Source organism: Branchiostoma floridae, chromosome 5, assembly GCF_000003815.2.
Source record: "Branchiostoma floridae strain S238N-H82 chromosome 5, Bfl_VNyyK, whole genome shotgun sequence".
NCBI lineage: Eukaryota > Metazoa > Chordata > Leptocardii > Amphioxiformes > Branchiostomatidae > Branchiostoma > Branchiostoma floridae.
In genome coordinates, this window is record NC_049983.1 from 5,333,043 (window position 1) to 5,351,586 (window position 18,544).

General features: G+C 41.0%; 1 protein-coding gene across 3 annotated transcripts in view; it reads left to right on the forward strand.

Annotated features, from left to right (window-relative positions):
• Positions 1–2,642: 2,642 nt before the first annotated feature.
• Positions 2,643–18,544, forward strand: part of LOC118416041 (protein DENND6A-like) — a 75,228-nt gene continuing 59,326 nt past the window's right edge. For 2 of the 3 annotated variants that reach the window (XM_035821089.1, XM_035821088.1), the window contains exons 1-3: positions 2,643–2,859; positions 9,904–9,942; positions 13,307–13,349. In XM_035821089.1, the coding sequence (XP_035676982.1) occupies positions 2,674–2,859; positions 9,904–9,942; positions 13,307–13,349 (268 nt within the window). In that variant the 5' untranslated portion in view covers positions 2,643–2,673. The remainder of the gene's footprint in view (positions 2,860–9,903; positions 9,943–13,306; positions 13,350–18,544) is intronic. The other variant, XM_035821087.1, reaches the window with a different exon arrangement.

Below are 18,544 nucleotides of genomic sequence, written 5' to 3' on the forward strand. Positions count from 1 at the left end.
AAAATTCGTGACCATAGCGTGTTCAGAACACGAGATAGCAACACCGGAAGTTGCGCTGCAGTACTGAATCTAATCATTCCCAGCTTTCATCACACCCCACCAACACACCAAGTATGAAATCCATCCAGCTGTTCTTGAGTTATCTTGTTCATAGACAGACAGACACACAAACGCTACTGAAAATATAACCTCCATGACATTTCATGTTCATGGACGCAATAGATATAGCCTCCATGACATGACATTTTAATAAGTGTGGAAAAAGAAACTATTGCCATGACGACGGTTTTATTGTATTTGTGTTCTATCCTTTCGCCTGGCTGTATGTATGAAGATTGGTTCACGCGATGGATGTTTAAGAAGCGATCTCTTGTGACGAGTGACCTATTATAAATGTGACGAGTGACCTACGAGTATCATAAATGTTTTTCGTTGCTTATACCAATGAGGTCTTCATTTGCATAAAACAGTCGAAGGGTCTAGCATCGAACATTCGGTTCAACTTCCTGGGTTTTCTAAAACGGCGCAGATCACATAGAACGCGTAATTCTCGCGCACGCCAGGTCACGGCTTTATGCTGTTGCATGGATGTAAAAAAACTGTCTGTGGTGCAACAAAGAGACCTTAGACTTGCATAATGTTTATACTTTTTCCCATTTACAGGGTGTTCCCAGCACAACAATATACACATTTTGCCCGTTATAAAATGACTTCTGACACTATGGCTTTTGAAAACGTTTAGCAATTTTTGTCCAGTTTCTTGTGCTTGTCTGTTTTACATTTCACCTAAATCCGATTATCTAATTCCACATTGTGATAGTCCATTTTGTCGCCTTTGTAATGATACCAAAGTTTTTTAGTTAATTTGAGGAGCAACGAGTTTTTTACACCGAGAAACCAACGACAACACGTTGAACATTCTCTATGCCATTGCTATGCTAGTAACCGACAATACATTATATATGAAATTAAAGCTAAGGTTTCCGTGAAACAACACAGAAATTTCAAGAGGGATAGAGAACTCGTCATTACTGTAACGCCGTTACAAAGATGACAGACCCGCGCACTTTATAACGAAGTGAAAATCTTATATTTTGGTGCTGTACTATCAACCAATCAAGTGGACAAAATGCTATATATCAAATGAAATAAAGGTTTTTAGAAATAAGTACACAGATTTTCAAGAATATTCATGAACTCTACGTGCTTGCAACGCCGGCGGTACCGTGACAAATTTGACCGTCTGTTCCGTGGTTGTATGCAGGGCGACCGCGTTCGGAGGCGTAGAACACGATAGATGCCGCGTCTCTGACGAGGTGACAACTTTCAGTGTTGTATCATTGTGCAATTAAACATGTAAAGAGACATATAGATATGTATCAAGTGAAATCTACGTTTTTGGGGAATCAGAGGAGCTTACGACCCCGTGACAAAGATGAACATAAGTTCCATGCTTTCTACTGGGCCGACGCGTTCGGAACGCGCGGGGCGCGGCGTCTTAATTTGAACAGAATGGCGATGTTCTATTTTGGTGCTGTGCTATCAACCACTCCAGTTGACAATAAGCTACATATCAAATGAAAGGTAATGTTCAAAAATATTCTTCAACGTTTCATGCTTGCTAGAAAAGCCAACAAACTTGCCGTAAAGTGTGCAATGTTCGTGGAGCGATTTCTTAAAGTCTTAAAATGACGATGAGCCGTCAACCCCTTCCCGAGTTATTCCCTTCCAAAAGGATGGTGCAATTGCGCACGCGCGGACGAATTGCTGTGGAATTCCGGGAATTTTTGCGATCGGATATATATATTTTTACATTAGTGATAGAAAATGCTACAGACGATTCCATTTCAGTTACACTTTAACAGCAAGCCTAATATTTCTCTCTTGCATCTAAGTAACACATTTGCTTAGTCTACAAGTAGTCTCCGACGATGGGGTCGCGGTGTAGTAGTGGGCACAATAAGAAATCGCGGTCACTTGACATTACTTGTCATTGACTAATTACCGAAAAACAACCCGTAAGCTAGACAGGTAATTCTGTATTTGTTTGGAAATGATTTGGAAGCAAATACAAAATGTTACCTTCACCTTTCTATCTGGAAGGGTAAACTGATATCGAAGTTATCTGTCGTGACCGAGAGGTGGGGGGTCGAATCCGGCTGCCGTGTTACCGATCTTATGCCCTTGGGAAAGGCACTTTACACGACTTTCCTCACTTTACTCAGGTGAAAATAGGATAGGATGTTAAATGGAGGTCCCGTGTTTGGGGAGAGCCGGTCACGTAAAAGATCGTAAAAGAACCCGCGCGATGGTGCGATGTTAGCGGATCAAACCATTCCGGCCAAAATGGGGTAGGGAATTTCCCGATGAACCCCTGCTTTGCCTATTGAGTCATTGAAGTCAAGCTTGCCTAAGCTTGATGTTTCTGACTTAGGGAGAAGAGATGCTGCTAACGTTACAGTTATCGCGATGGAGCGCTCTTCAGACGAACCTGATTTAGAAAAAAAATAGAAATCTCGATAAAAAGGACTAAAAAAACTTCAACAAAAACAGCCAGAGCCTAACCTCTTCTTGGAGAGTAGCATACATCAACGTGCGTACTGTCTACACACGTGTCGCTATGGGCTTTCGTACTTTTTGACCCCTCTTACTTGTAGTGGTATGCCCTAGTGCATGGCTGTCAACATGGCGGCTTCCGGAGAGGACCAGAGGCCCAGAGGCTCGGAGTCGTCTTTTTCGTCTCACGGTCACAGTTCCAGGCTCCCCAATAGTCCCACGCTACCTTGGGACAAGTTCTCCAACTGGCTTCATTGTATATGTGTAGTCACATTCGATTTAGAGCTCGGACAGGCCATGGAGGTGGGTGTTTTCATCGCCATTAAATTTCTTTCCTTGCTGAGCTAGCTTTTTTTTGTGACGAGATAACAAAGGAACATGTGCCTTTAACAGTGCCTCTGACGTTTGGTACACGTACATTTTGAACCTGGAAGCTAACGTGTACTCAATCAGAATAGGTTGCAAAAAGAATGTCACTCTATACTAGCAAATTATCTGACTTTGGGCGCATGTCGTCAGACACGGGGGGGGGGGGGGGAAATTATCATAGAGTGATGATGTTAATTATCTACAGCAAGGAGGTCTAGAGGCACCCAATGCAATATAGGGCCTTGAAAATTGAAAGTTATTTCTACACACAGTAAGTTTAATAACACTATCCTATTCCATATTGACCTTCATTAGCCAAAGTTTCGATTTCATTGGGTGGTGAGAACTCATTTGAAAAGCTGATCCCGAGGCAGCCATTATTTCACATTTTTGGAACGCATGCAATCATCACCGATGAGTCCCGAATTCTCGTTTGTTTGAGACATGTTTTGATTTGTGAACGCGTGCAGTCGAACCGCAGGGCTCTATGCGCATCCATTCTGCACGGCCCTCTCTAGTCTTGGACAGGTCACACACCTGATTGCGTTTTTTCCTGGTTTAACCCAGACGCATGGGTGGAAACAGCTGCCTGTTGTGCATCAAAAAGACCTCAGACCTATATAATGTTTATACTTTTATATCTACAGGTTTCGCCCAGTACTACCATGTAGATATTTCGTGCATTGAAAAATGACAGCGGTCACAGTTCCAGGTATAGCTTCCGAAACGTTGGCAATTTTTACAAAAATTTTTAGTCTCAGCATAGTCAAATGTTACTCTGCAACTGCGCTAAGTGACCAATTTGACCTTTCAATGACCTTCATTTCAATCTGGAGGTAACTGTGCAGTTAATTCAAACTGGAAGGTACAGTCTGTTTTTTTTTTGGGGGGGGGCAGTTTTTGGCATAACGACGTCTGAAGTATCCCTCTTCATGTTTTCACCAATGCCATAAAACGGCATAGAACATTAATCCGATACTTTCCAGCATTTTCAACACTGAACAATGAATAAACAAGCAGCCTTTGGCGCATTCCGGTAACTATTTAGTGCACTGTTTACTATGTTTCCCCGGCAATTGCTACACGTGCATTGGTCTCCCACTTTCTGTGGTGTCGCTAGAAAATAACACTTCAAAGAGAGTGTAATTGATAGCAGGTCCCTTGGTTTTCTATTCCCAGTGGAATGTAAATCCGTCACAATGATATAATAAGGCTGGTTATAAACGGATTTCATACTTACAATGACAAATCTGTATCAATCAGCAGGCATTTACTCATGGTTTAATGCAAATCGGCATGTCAGTAAACTGCCAGCATCGCGATTAAAACATGGCCCGAAAATGCATCAACCAGCGGCAAACCCTTTCTTCTGTTCCACTACTTGGTTATGACATTCTATGAAACTTTTCTATGAAAGCTGTTTTATAACTTTATAAGCAAATGGCTCCCTCAAAATATACCCGCAAAACACACTACAAACAACCTACAGTAAGTCCCCATGTGGGGCTGTTGGTATCGCCTGAGATCCGTCTTGCTGTGTATTGGGATGTGAGCATTTTCAGATTGGGGGGGAAGGGGTGCTGATGCACGTTTTCAAAATGGCGCCTGATCTGTTCGGAAGGCTGCTGATAAGCCTGCAAAGCCGCGCTGGACTTGTAGGAGAGATGATTCCAAGGCATGTTGGTTGTCATCGATGGACAGTTGATTGATTTGTTGTTCATTCACTGTGATTATAATTTTGTGATGTAAAGACGTAATGTAGGATTCATCGAAATTATGACCGCTGCCCCCGTCCCATGGCTCCATTAACGGCAGGAAAACACACCGGAAGATCGATTAACTTGTCACTCCAACATGTGATCTTTGAGAGCTCAAAATTTCAAGGTTTTATGTCATACACTTTACTGGTTTTATAAAGCACTAGAAAGAATTTGCATACCAGAGCTAGAGTTTTACTAACAGATAGGTTATGAAAAGTGTCGAATAAAAGGGGTGTCGTATTTATGTTTCCTAGCGTTAGTCTGTACTTCACACAAGGAACTACAATTAGTACAAAGGCTTATGTTACAACACTGCTACTGGCAAAAGTTCATTTGTGTTGGTAGAATACATTATAGAAAAAAATTCCTAACACTGAATTAAACTATAGTCCAACACTGATTAAAACTATAGGGTCACTCACCCCTCTAAATTTTCGGTCAATCTCCGTCGACCTTGTTCACAGAATGACCCGCTCTATCTCCAGCAGTGACATCAGGAACACCCCACTTTTGCAGGAGGGGGTCATAAGTATCAGAAAGGCTATGTCGCCCCCGTCTCTGTTGAGTGTGGGCCAGTGGGCTCTAATGTATCGGAGATTAACTGAAAATTTAGAGGGGTAAGTCCATATAGTTTAATTCAGTTTAGGAAGTAAAGTTGTTTTTTTTCTATAATTGAACTGTACTAATTCATTGGTTCCAGGTCTGGGAGCAAACGCCAGCCTGGGTTGATGCACCTGCTGTCTTTTTTGATATAACACTTTAACAGCGCATGCAAGCATGGCCGGTGTGTCAGACAGGACCTGTTCCAGCTTATCAAGTTTCACACACGGCCCGCGGGTATCTCTTTCTGGTGCAGACACGCCCGGGGCCTGACCACAACCTCACACAATATTGCTTTCTTTTTCTCCTGATAACAATTTCGTATACAGGGCTCGAAATACAGGTGCACCCAAAATTGGAGCTGTGCACCCAATTATTTTCTGTGGGTGCACAGGGTGCATCCAAATATTTTCTTGTGTTTATGTATGTAAGGGACCGTACGGCATTTAGTGAGGGGGGAGGGCCGGTCGCCAGAGGGTCGGGTCAAAAATTTTTTGCTAGGCCCTCCCCCCAGGTCAAAATTTTTTTTGCTAGGCCCTCCCCCCAAGTCAAATTTTTTTTGCTAGGCCCCCCCCCCCTCCTATCAACTTTGAAAAAATATTCAAGAATCCGATAAAACACTGCGCTCTCATTTGGAAATGTGCTTTGCGTCATACTTTTTCATGATTTTCATCGCGAAGTAGATCTCTCACCCCTAGTAAAAAGGAAAACAGAATGGCTCAAAATATCTAAATATCTGCTGTAGTGGTGCGTACCGGAGCTCACATTCCGGTTCAGGTCCGGGCTCGAGTCCAGAGATTCCGGTTCAGGTCCGGACTTATAAGTCCGGTTTTTGACGGCCGCTAAATTTTTCCGCATCAACACAAGCGTTAAGCGACCAGGCCGCATGCGATAAAAAAATATTGCCGAAGACATCAATTTTCAATGATAATTTTCGGGAAATCACGGTAGAATATGGCCTTTTCGGCTTGCGTTTTGACGGCCCGAAATTTCAGCATGGCGCTTGCGAGGTCAATACGGGTCATTGGGATAGCCTACTGTAATGCGGGTAGAAGCGACGCGCGCGGTTTCATTATTCTCTTCATTTAACCTTACAAATGAATTGTAAGTTTATTCGTTACAGATTTAAAGAAAAGGAATATAAAATAAGTTTATGACTTCATAATATTTATTTAAATAAAGGTGTCTGTGTTTCTTTTTAACAAACTGCTCGCCCATGCTTTTAGTGAAGTAGCCCGACAAGCGACAAACATGACAACAAGCGCGGGTGATTTGTTTTTTCTCGGGAAATTTCTCATTTACATGTATCAGAAGGTATGGGACTTCTAAAACCCACACCAGAAGATAAACAAAATCACAGACGTTATTTTCATGGGTTAAATTACTAAAATGAACCAGTCATTTTTGCCGCGTTGCCAGATTTTGAAACAAGGTTTCTGTGCGGACGGTGGCGCGACCATGTGCTAATGGCCCGCTCATGGTGGTAGGACAATCTATTTTCGCAAACATACAGTTATTTTCGGGCCCGTTGGCTGCAGTTAATAAAGTAACATAGGTATCTAGCGTTGTTTTAGATGATACTAGTATACAACAAGAAAGAGATTTCCGGTTCTCAAAAGAAAAACGGTTTTCTACGTTCCGGTTTTAACCGGACTTGAACCGAAAGTTATAGCAAGTCCAATTCTACGCACCACTAATCTGCTGCATAGAGACATAGATATTTGCTTTATAGCAGCTATTTCATTGTTTTGATATTAAAACAACACCTAAAAAGCATTTGTACCTGGATTTCTAGTAGATTTGCGCCACGAAGCGGCACGCGGCCCGCCCTCTTAATTTACGCATTGCAAGCTCGTGGCCTGAGCGGCTTGACGGAAACTATTTTCAATTTACATAATATATTTTGAACTTTTTCTTGGTTCTGTGGTGGTAATAACTTACGGTAAATCAGGGAAAAAATTACCAAAAAAAACGACAGAACGATTCAAGTAACCAAAACTGTAGTGGGGAGGGGGGGAGGCTCGTTACTAAAACACAACCAGTAGATTTCTAGCGAGGACATGATCCCTTCACATGCAAAGTACCCAATTACCACGTACTGGTCTTGTATAGCGCAAATAGATAGTATCAAGAAGGTTATGGTTTGAAGGTTTGGTGCCGACGCGTAACGCTGATTTTCCCATGGCGGGGTAGACCGGTCGCCTCTCTCTAGCCGCCGGCGGGCGTGAGAACGCAGACTTGCAGGAGATCTTTTAAAAATGCCACGCTCTTTTGCCACGATTTCCTGCATTGCATTTTAATGGGCAAATTTGCTGGTTAAATGACATTTCTATAAAAAAAAACCCTCTGACACGAGGGTTTCAAGTTTTTGAGAACGACGTTCCAAACACCATGTCCGGCGCCAAAGGCACGAAGAATCGCAAGGTAGGTTCGGGGAAATTTTGAAATCTTGACCCTCTTAAAAGCCGTATTTCCTGCCGTTTGAGGGAAATATTTTGCTGGCAAGCAAAGCTAACTTAAATGGCGTTTCAATTTAGAAATACAAAATTAAATCCCTCCGAACACATTATCACAATGTCGGTCACCAAAGGCGCGAGGCCCGGCCTGAGGTCACGTCAAAAGGGATCCAGGGAAATTTTTACAAATTTTTACCCTCGAGCTCTGAAACGCCAGTTACATTTTGAGGGCAATAGGCCAGGGGTAAATTTTGCTGGCAGACTAATCTAGAGTTTAATAAAATTTCTGTAAGTGAAAAGGGTTTTCAAGCGCAATGCATAAGCCCCGCCTCCTCCCCTTTCGCATTTTCACTGTGTCCCGAGCGCTGACCATGGGCGATCCCTTGCATGCGGAGGCCAGTCCAGAAAAATTTTGAAATCTTGACCCTCTGAAACGCTGTTTCTTGGATTTTAAGGGACAAATTTTGCTGGTAGACCAAGCTAATTTTTTTTGCTTGGCCCTCCCCCCAAGTCAAAAATTTTTTGCTATGCCCTCCCCCTGGCTCAATATTTTTTTGCTAGGCCCTCCCCCCTCTGGCGACCGGCCCTCCCCCTTGCTAAATGCCGTACGGTCCCTAAAGATATCAAAGTCTAGTATACATCATATCATCACATTCTTTACATCAAAGTGTTAGAAAGATAATAAAAATGTCTGTCATGGTACGTGTTTAAAAATTTGATAAGTTTTGATATATGCACCCAAAAATTTTTTGGTGTATGCCGGTTTTTAGCACGCATTTTGAGTCAATTTGTTGACAATGTTTGGTTTGACATTTTCGTGTAATTATCCGGAATTGGTAATTTTTCGTGATGCAGATAAGAGAAGTCATGCCAAACAGAACATTATAAATGTTTTGCCATTTGCTAACAAATATTGTGATTTTCATTATTCATGTACATGTAGCAGTGGGGTTCAAGGACTGAACCCCACTGCTACATTCATATCGGATTCCAAAAGTCATCTTGAACTTTTCATTGGTATGATATTCCTGTCATTTTGCACAATTAAAATATAGATATTCCCAATAATCAGGCAAAAACCTATTTAGCATATTGTACGTGCTATTATGTTAGCGTTCAATCTACCGGTACCTACAGATAAATGAACTATGAAAATTCAATTGTCCCTTCTTTACAACTTGCCCTGTGATGACATGTATGTAACTAAATCAGTTCACCATTCTAGGCAGAAATGTCAGGCATAGACCAGGTGCTTGCAAATGTTACCTTTCTAGTTAGACTTACTAAAATAGCTTTGTTGATGACATCAAAATTTGTCGCTAAACATGCAGCCATGTAGGAAATGGTTTGAAGGTTAGGTTTGTCATGCCTTTGAAAATTAGGTAAGAAATATCCCAGTCATTTCTTGGTCATTTTAACCCCCCCTTCAAAATTTTCTGCTGTTGCTGGGTTGAAGATGTTAATATCATACAGTCAAACCTGTATTAGCAGCCACCTTTGTATAGCAGCCACCTGGCCATAGTGGCCACTTTGTGTCGGTCCCTTGGATTCATAATGATTAAGAAATAGGCTTAGCGGCCACCTGTCCAACGTGGCCACACGATTTCCGGTCCCGTTGATACAGAAACACTGCCTATTGCAACCATACTGCAGCCTTATGTCACCCTGCACCGAGTTTGAAATTGTAGTTTGTGAGGATTTGGAGTTCCTGACAGGGTCATTTTGGCAGTAGCAGAGGGTATGCATGCCTTGAGCATTAAAGTGCAAGTCTTTTTCGGTGAATTTACCGATTGAGACAATGTTACTTGGTGAGAAAGATTAGTGGGAACTGAAATCATGTGTGGCTTGCTCATAGTCAATTGATCGACATTTTCTCTATAGTGGCCACCTGTCTATAGTGGCCATATTTCTCCAGTCCCTTGAGTGGCCGCTATAGACAGGTTTGACTGTATTTTTTTGGTTTATCTTTGTAGTTCGTTACTTGTTCTAGACAATTACCATCGATTTTGATTTCTAAGCCATGACAATTGTTCATTCTTTAAGAAGATCCCTTGGTCTTACTAATATTAAGTGTTAACTGATTATTGTGAAACCAAGTAAACAGTTGATATGTATGTTTACTTTCCTTGTCACAAATCAAGTTGATCTTTTTTATTTTTCAGCTCATTTACCCAGGACATATCAAGTTGTCAGAGAAAGAGGTAAGTACATGTTGTAATGTATGTTTTATGTACATGCATTGCACATCTTCCAAAAGTTACTTTTCTGGTACTGTACACTGTAACATGCATTGGCATAATACCGGCCATAGACTTATACCGGCCGATAAAAAATAATGGAATTTAAAGAGATCTACACATGCAACAATAGTTATTTCTGAGGTATGCACACTTCAGACATCTACATGTAGGTGTCCAATACATCATTTACAAAGCATCGATAACAATGCATTCGAAGACAACAAGGCCAAAAGTTTCCAGTTCATTTTCGGGGCAGGCGAGCTCGTCGTGGGACAAACACACTGTCACGTTCATCGCCAGATTTGTAGATAATAATCACATGTGCTCACGGCACAAAACGAGCATGATTCAACAGCAATCTTGAATTTCTTTTGGTGACCTACAACTCGTGTAAAAGTGTGAAGAACCGTTGCATTATCGCCCGGATCTACGGCTGAATGGGTCAAATTGAACGTACGCCGCCATTTTCCTGCCATTTTTAATGCTACGCCAGCAGTAAAATTTTGCGTCATAGCGGTTGTGACGGACCAAAATTAAATGAAAATTCTTGTCAGTATACGCCCATTTTCTCATGACTTTTTGTATGCTCATGCAGGTTTTTGTTTTGTGCAACTACTAACAGGAAAGGAAGGAACAACAGAGGATGTATAAAGGTACATAGCGGCAGTTAATTGTGCCGTGTTTCGTTCGGCCGGTATTGTTGCACCCCCTTCCAACCACGCGCCCGTTCTCCGTGCAATTCCGCAGTGTGTTCCAATTACGATAATATGTTTTTAGCACGACAAGAGAGACAAAATAATATACACAGAAGAAGTGGCAAAGGTAAGCTGTAACAGCAACATCTAACTCTAGAAAATGATGTGTTGATCATTTGCCAAATTAGTATTGCTTGAGAAATTGCAGTAAACCGGCCGGTATTATGCCAATGGATGTTAGCTAAGAATTAGATTTTTTGTCAATTTTGAACATCCAACATCTCATAGTTTTAAAGCTTTCTTTGTTTTTCACTACCTGCTTCCTTACTGGATCACTATTCATTATGCATGTAGGCACATGCTCTAGGCATTGCAAATTTGCATATTTATCATATTCAAAGTAATAAACAAAATTGGTGCCATATACCAGAGCAGGGTTGGACAAGCCCACTAACCTCATTGTCCCAGGCAAGTTAAAGTGCAGTTCGGGCAAGTACATGTCCTATCCTACTTGTCCTATTGGGCAAGTAAGATTTTTTGTATGAGTGAGATTTTGATATACTTGTTACTTTTTGCAATCATGGAATCTAGCATCGGTCAACTCAGGAAAATAGACAATGACAAAAGAATTCTATTGCTGGAAGTGAAAATACATAGAAAAATGTTTATTTTTAAATTTAGGACAAGTGAAAAGTTGGTTTGGGCAAGTCAATTTTTTATGTACTTGCCCAATAGGACAAGTGAATTTTTGAAAACTTGTCCAACTATCCTCATTTGCATATTTGTTATCTGCTTATTTTCCACCATCATAATTCACATGTGTTACATTTATTGAAATCCAGTTAATGAAAACAATGGAATTATACAATTCCCTCATTAATTATACAAATTAAGACCTCATTTGCATAACATGTATACCATTCAAGCATCTTTGCCTAAGCTACATGCATGCCTAAAATGATGTCAATCCGTCGATCCTTTCTGCAGTTATCCTCTTTGGAATGTCTTGACAAAAACGCCCCTGCAGTTCCAAAATTAAATGTAAGGGGGCTGAAACTTGCCCCACTTTGTCATGACACTGAAAGCTATCTACTTGAATGTCAAGACGATATGTCCGGGACAAGAGATGTACTCCTTTTTTGCATAATTAGTATTTCATTTTGTACAACGTTGTCTAAGATACCTACATACAAAAAATCATGAAAATCCGTTGTTCCCTTCTTGAGTTATCGTCTTCAGAAGTTTTTGACAAAAATGCCCCTGCTATCCCAAAACTAGTCGCTAGGGGCCCAAACTTATGCCACTAATTCATAAGCACAAGAGCTATCCAACACCCAAAAATCGAGACCATAGCATGTTCACAACATACAATGTAAGATAGCAGAATAAAGGGGGGAAAACGCCTGGGTATTTGCTATCTCTACCTCCATGCTGAATTTCAGCTCATTTGGCCCAAAAATGAAAAAAAAGTTGAATCCATTTGAAGATTTAACAGTAGAAGAAGAAGAATGAGAAGAAGAAAAACATATCAAACTAGAAAGACAACATTTTTGAAAAAAATGCAGGATGTGGGCGAAGGGAAAAGAAAGCAAAAATCGCAAGAAAAGAAGCAACAAGAAAGGCAACATTTACGCGAAAATGCAGCAAAAAGAAAAAAAAATTAAAAAACATTATCTGTCCACGGATTCGATCCCAGAGCGTTGGTTTACCACGCGTGTATAATACCACTGTGCCAGTGCTACGACATGTTACATGCGCATGTTTTAACAGGTATACAAATGTATTGCGTTGCTTGAACACGTCCGTTCACCTTTGAATTTGCAAGATTCCAAGGTCCAATTTTCTGAAGATAAGGTTTTTGTGTGAAAATTTATCAATCTCGTTCATTCCATCGTCACCGAAACTCCGCGATTTTCCACACGGCGGGGGAGGCCGGGCGGCCCCGCTGGCGAAACCCGCGACCTTCCGCTGGCTATTTCTCGCTTATAATCGAAGGTATTTCACTAAAACTTGGACAGAATACTAGAATAATTTTTTGCAGGGGCATTTTTATGTTGTTATTTAGCCGATTAGATGCTCTGAACTTGCTGCATTTTCAACGTTTTTCGGCCCCGTAACCGGTTCTACCCAACGTCCAATACCCCTACTTTTTGTGATACTGCGCTGCCGAGTGCCATTTTGTGACCTGTGCGTTGATAGGTTTACCCCTGGCGTATCCACCAGACAGTCAGAATGTCAGCCAATCAAAAAGCTGGAAACGTGGACTGCATGCTACAGGTTCCATTTTTTCTGAGTTTTGATTGGTTGGGTGGTATATCTGTAGAGATACTAAATGTGTGGCTTCGCCCACATAAATACAATAACCCATTAGTCAATGGAATCCGATATAAAACCCCTTAAACTAAAAACTAAGTGCATGTAAAATCAACGCCAACATACAATTTTGAATGTATGATTACTCAAAAAAGTATTGCTAGCACACTTGCCATGGGTTCAATGTGGGCTTACAAGTCCAGACCTGAACTTGGGTTGTACCCTACATCTGACTATATTCTTGATATACCGGTGTGATGATATTTGTTTTTGACTGTATTGTTGATACATCAGTGTGATGATATTTGTTTTTACAGAAAATGAACATCTGTTACCTGTCCTTCCCTGACTCCAACTCTGGTAAGTGTGGTGAAACATCTCTCATTCTTGAATGAAGAAAAACATGTAAATAAAGCGTACCATATTCCTTGTACTTTATGAGTCTTGACATGCATATGTCAACTTTAAAGTTGGTCAAAGCCAAAGTCCAAATGCATACTTAATTTAGGTTTTCTCTCAAGAAAATTGCTACAACTTAGAAGTACAAGCCAGGAATTCGCTGCAGTATTGTCCTGAACATTGATAATAATTTACTTATCATCTTTTGTCTACTATTTACAAGATAATGGTGTTCCATGAATTTAAATCATGTAATAGACATACATTACACTTAGTATTAAAAAGTGTTTTGTTATACTTATGTTGCTAAGGATATTGTGAGAAAACAACTGGAAAAAAAAAGTTGGCAATCGCCCAATTCAATTTGCAGTGTGCTGGGGCTGGCCGTCACAACAAATAATTTATCCCTGAGTTATCATCGGGCTGCACACCGGCACAATGTTCATATCCATGAACATTGCGAGAGAAAGCATAATCGTTAATATCTGAAAATGTTGCAAGGTTCTTCTTAGTGGGAGTTTTGTTTTTGTTTTATGAGTAAAATGCAAACTTATTGTGGAAACCCACGCTGCTTTCAGTACACTTCAGATTCAGTGCTAGAGACACTGTAAATCTGCATATAAATGCATGTTTCCTCAGAAGGTTCTTTGAACTATTCCTCAACTCGAATATTGCAATGTAATTGGTGAAAATAACGTTCTGTTGTGTTTTGACACTTTTGAACAAAAAATTGCGGGTGGGCTTGCTGCCCCTTCTTTAGCTTGACCAGCATGAGTTCTAAGGGGGTTTCCCTTCATTATGCAAACATCAACCAATCAGAGGTGCATATTGCGAGTATGTGATGCTAGAGCTGTAGACAAAAGTTACTGTTACTTTTCCTAGTCTTAATTGATGATGCCTGCAATAACGCCGACAGTTCTGTGTGGAAGTATGTCGATGATATGAACATGTTAGAAACTAGAACCCTCAACCAGGCATCTACTCTACAAAGTGATCTGGATGAGTTAAACTCCTGGTCTGAAACTAACCATATGCTTTTGAACAGTGGTAAGTGTATGGTCATGCATGTCTACTTTAGCCGGAATCCCCCATTGCTGCCATCGCTACAAATAGGTGATGTGTCACTGCCCGAAGTCCCCAGCTTGAAACTACTTGGTGTGTTTGTCCAAAACAACCTACGCTGGGACAAACAAGTGAACTACATGGAGGGGAGAGCAGCTAAGAAGCTGTACTTCCTTAAACGACTCAAAAGGTTTAACCTCTCCCATAGTGACCTCACCACCATCTACACAGGATACATTAGACCTATCCTGGAGTATGCAGCCCCTGCCTGGTCCCCCGGTCTCACTAAAACCCAAGAATGAAACCTTGAGCGGATCCAAAGACGGGCGTGCCGCATTATTCTTGGTGACTCCTACGTAGGATACGACCTTGCACTCCAACGGCTAGGACTGTCATGGCTATCCGAGAGAAGGGAACTGTTATGTGTAAAGTTTGCTAAGTCACTCTTGAAATCTGAGTACAGAGACTGGCTACCTCCGCAAAGATTTCAGATAACTGGCCGCACTACCAGAAACAGTGATAAGGTAGATTGCCCAGCAGCACGAACCAACAGATATAGAAACTCGCCAATACCGTACATGTGCCAACTGATTAACAAGTATGGCCTGATCACTGAGTGACTTTTGAAAGAATTGAGTGACTTTTGAACACATCTTTTGAACAAATTATATCGACTATTATATTGTGCATGCCTGTCCATAATAATAGAATACTTGTCTTGATTGTGATATGTAGTCTAAGACCAATGGTCCCTTATCGGTGATAAAAGTCGTATTGGTAGCATTTAAGACTTTGAACTATGGTGTCCTTTTAAATTGATGTACTTAACTTATAGTGTATTTCTCCCTGGAGGAGCACATGTAAATGCCAACACAATTCAGACATAACTAAATGTCTGCAACGTGGTATGTTAATAAAGATTTAAAAGAAAAGAACACTTTGTATTTCTGTACAAAATATGTATTTCTCGTGAAGAACGAAGGGGCACAATGTTTTGTTATGACTGAAGATGTGTTTAATAAGTCCATCTTTGAATAGCCCGGTAAGATTACCAGTATGCTTTGATGTCTGGACCCTTGATATAAAATTGGGGTTTTATCCTTTTTGTCTGCTACAAATTCTGGCATGAGGTTCAGCCTGAGGTCAAGCCACAGAAAATTGTCCATTTTTTACTATGTACAATACATTTGTAAATCAAGGATGTTAAGAAAAGAAAAAGGAGTAGGATCCTGATTAGCACCCTGCCTTTGTTTTGGCCTGTTAAACCCTGCTGCGTCCCATTGTTCCGGCTGGCCGGTGGCATGCCTCTAACTGTGGTGTTTGACTCCTATGTTCACGCAAAAAAAGCCACATAATGAGCCGGCCAAGACGTCACAGGCAGCGGAGGTGACGGTGGAAGGCTTGATTAGAAGACAAAGCCCCTTTGGTTTCCAAGAATTTCCTTATTTGGATTGCACAGTAGTCAGTAGAGCTGTGCAGAGGTATTTGGAAGAACAACATCGCAGTCATGTTAAGGTCTCAGACCCGGGTTTCTTTTTTGACTTTGGAGGTTGGCAGATGCCCTGAGGCCGAAGTCTCCACTAAGAAACGTAGGACGCGAAACATGACATATTTTTCTCCAATTAAAGTACGCACCCCTGATTTGGGGAAGATAATATAAAGAGTGTTGTTGCTGTTCTTGGGATATACACCTCTCAACAACTTCTCAAAATCACTCCAGTGTAAGTCACCCTTGGCACCACTTAATTAGGGTGAACAATGAAAATAATGCCCATAGCCGGGTGGGTGTATGCAAATCAAGACCCAATGTTAATGTTTTTTCACATGTGAGTTGAACATTGCTGAAAGGGGAAAAATCTTGAGACTTTTTAACCTCCTTGAATGAATTAAACTGTACATGTAGTTCTGATCCAGAAATTGTTATATTTTAACTTTTTATGATTATATGACTGCAAGATAATGAAGTGTTAGTGTTGAATCATGGTAACCTATTTCCTTAAAGATTCCGTGGCTGGAAATTAGGAATAATGTAAGAAAAACATCAAAGGGTGCTGCACTGTATGAGGGTGTGGCCATGCTTTGAAGGTACAGTACTGATTGGATTACTCTTAAAAAATAACAGATATCGCATTATCGTCACAATATCATTGCAATATCATTGCGATGTTGTCATGATATCATCACGTTGTGCAACTTGTTGCGTAAAGCATTTTTTGCATTTGAGTTTTGTCCCAGCCTGTCGATCAGATGCGTTGCCCTGTGTTATCAGGCAGTGATCTGGTGTGTTACCCATGTGTGGAGAACCTTGGAACATGGCAGACTGTACAGTTTGTTGTGATAAATGTACAGGTAGGCCATTATGGCAAAATGTGAGATGCGAATAGCACCATACAGGGGTGAAACGCGTGGTGCATAGCGCCATTAGAAGGCGGAACGGGAGTTGTCGATTTTCCCCCTAGAAGCTGTATCGTGAAGTGCGATACGAATCCCGTGCTGATCATCTCGCTTTGCGCCGTCACAAGTTTTGAATTTGTCCACACGTATCTTAGTTATGAAACTTTTACAGACTGGGGCAAAATTGCCAGTTATACAGTACGAGCACTGTAAAAAGTAACACAATTACGGAAATTCGAAAATGCCAACAGGGCATAATTACGATCGTGTACACGTTTACAGTGAACACCAGATTTCGGAGCTGCTACATGTAGCTCATTAACGATAATGAGGTCGATAATAAGCAGCATGTCCTCACCGTAAGAACTGATTAGTGCCTTGATTTTACAACAGTGTGAATACTAAGAATGCTGTAAAATTGACGTAAGGCAGGCTTCTGCTGGTGCAGTCTTCGGGTTGCTAGCGAGCCGGTGCATTCTCTTCGGTATAAAATTCTTTTTTTTTTGGTCGAAAATGTAATATCCAACACGACTTTTATACTAATATTCTCTGAAATGAGAAAACCGTAGTTTGGATTGATTCGATTGTGTTATCCATCAGAAATTTTCTGCATTCAAAGCCGCACACATTTGGTCGTTGACCCCGAAATACAAAGGCTTGCGTGGATAGGTCGTTGACCCGTAAATACGCAGCATGCATGGATATGCCTGCGGACTTCGAGCTAGCAGTAGTAAACTTAATCTTTATACTTGCTCTTCTAGATAGCTTTAGAAAAATAAGAAGTTGGCAATGATCAAAGTTTGCATCATTCTTGTTGATGAATAATTGCTAACTAAGAAGTCTATTTGAGCCCACCCTGGCCACACTGTTTATCACCAGTGTAATTTGGGCTCTAGCTGCTCTATAGATCTGAGACTGGATGCAACATAGGATCTGCTGACTTTCACAAAGTTTCAGTGCTTTGGCGACAAACACATTTGTACATGTAAGATAGTTATTTTACATGGGATACATTTCAGAAATGTAAAAAAAATAGTATCATAAACAATCACAGCACTGCCGTTGGGGAAATCATCAGACACTTGTGCAATTGCATGCCATCTTGATCATGCAAAAATTCTAGATACAAAATCAAGAAAAGCTGGCTTGAGAAAGCATATTATATTCTGTATCACATCACATTGGCAGATAGATAATTTAGATTCTACCCAGATCGATATTGATTCTTGTCTTGCACTTGTTTTATTTTCAGCAATCCCTTGTAATCACCTGCGAAAAGTCGCATACCCATGTAGTTCCAGAGCCGAGGAAATCCTGGGGGGCCCTCATATTTGTGAACTTAATCAAACAAGCCACAACACTAGATAGGCATCGTAATTCGTATGTTTTAAATAGATTTGACAGAAATTGGACAAAGGTTTCGGTGGTCCCATGTGGGTCAGCTGATCGTGTGGGAAAAAGTTAAAACTAGAGTGGCACTGACAGTCCGGGGTTGCCTGACTGTCTGGCACGGAGCGCCGGCAAGTCTGTGACTTTGTCGCAAGCTCGTTCTGATTTCGTTAGCCATTGAGTGCAGAGAATTGAAAAATAACGATAGACGTACTAAAGAGTACTGAAAGTACAGTGGTTCATTACTTTGGAGCTCTTGGCGTGATTCGTTTCCAAAAGTAAACAACATTCAATGACATGTATGTTAGTAC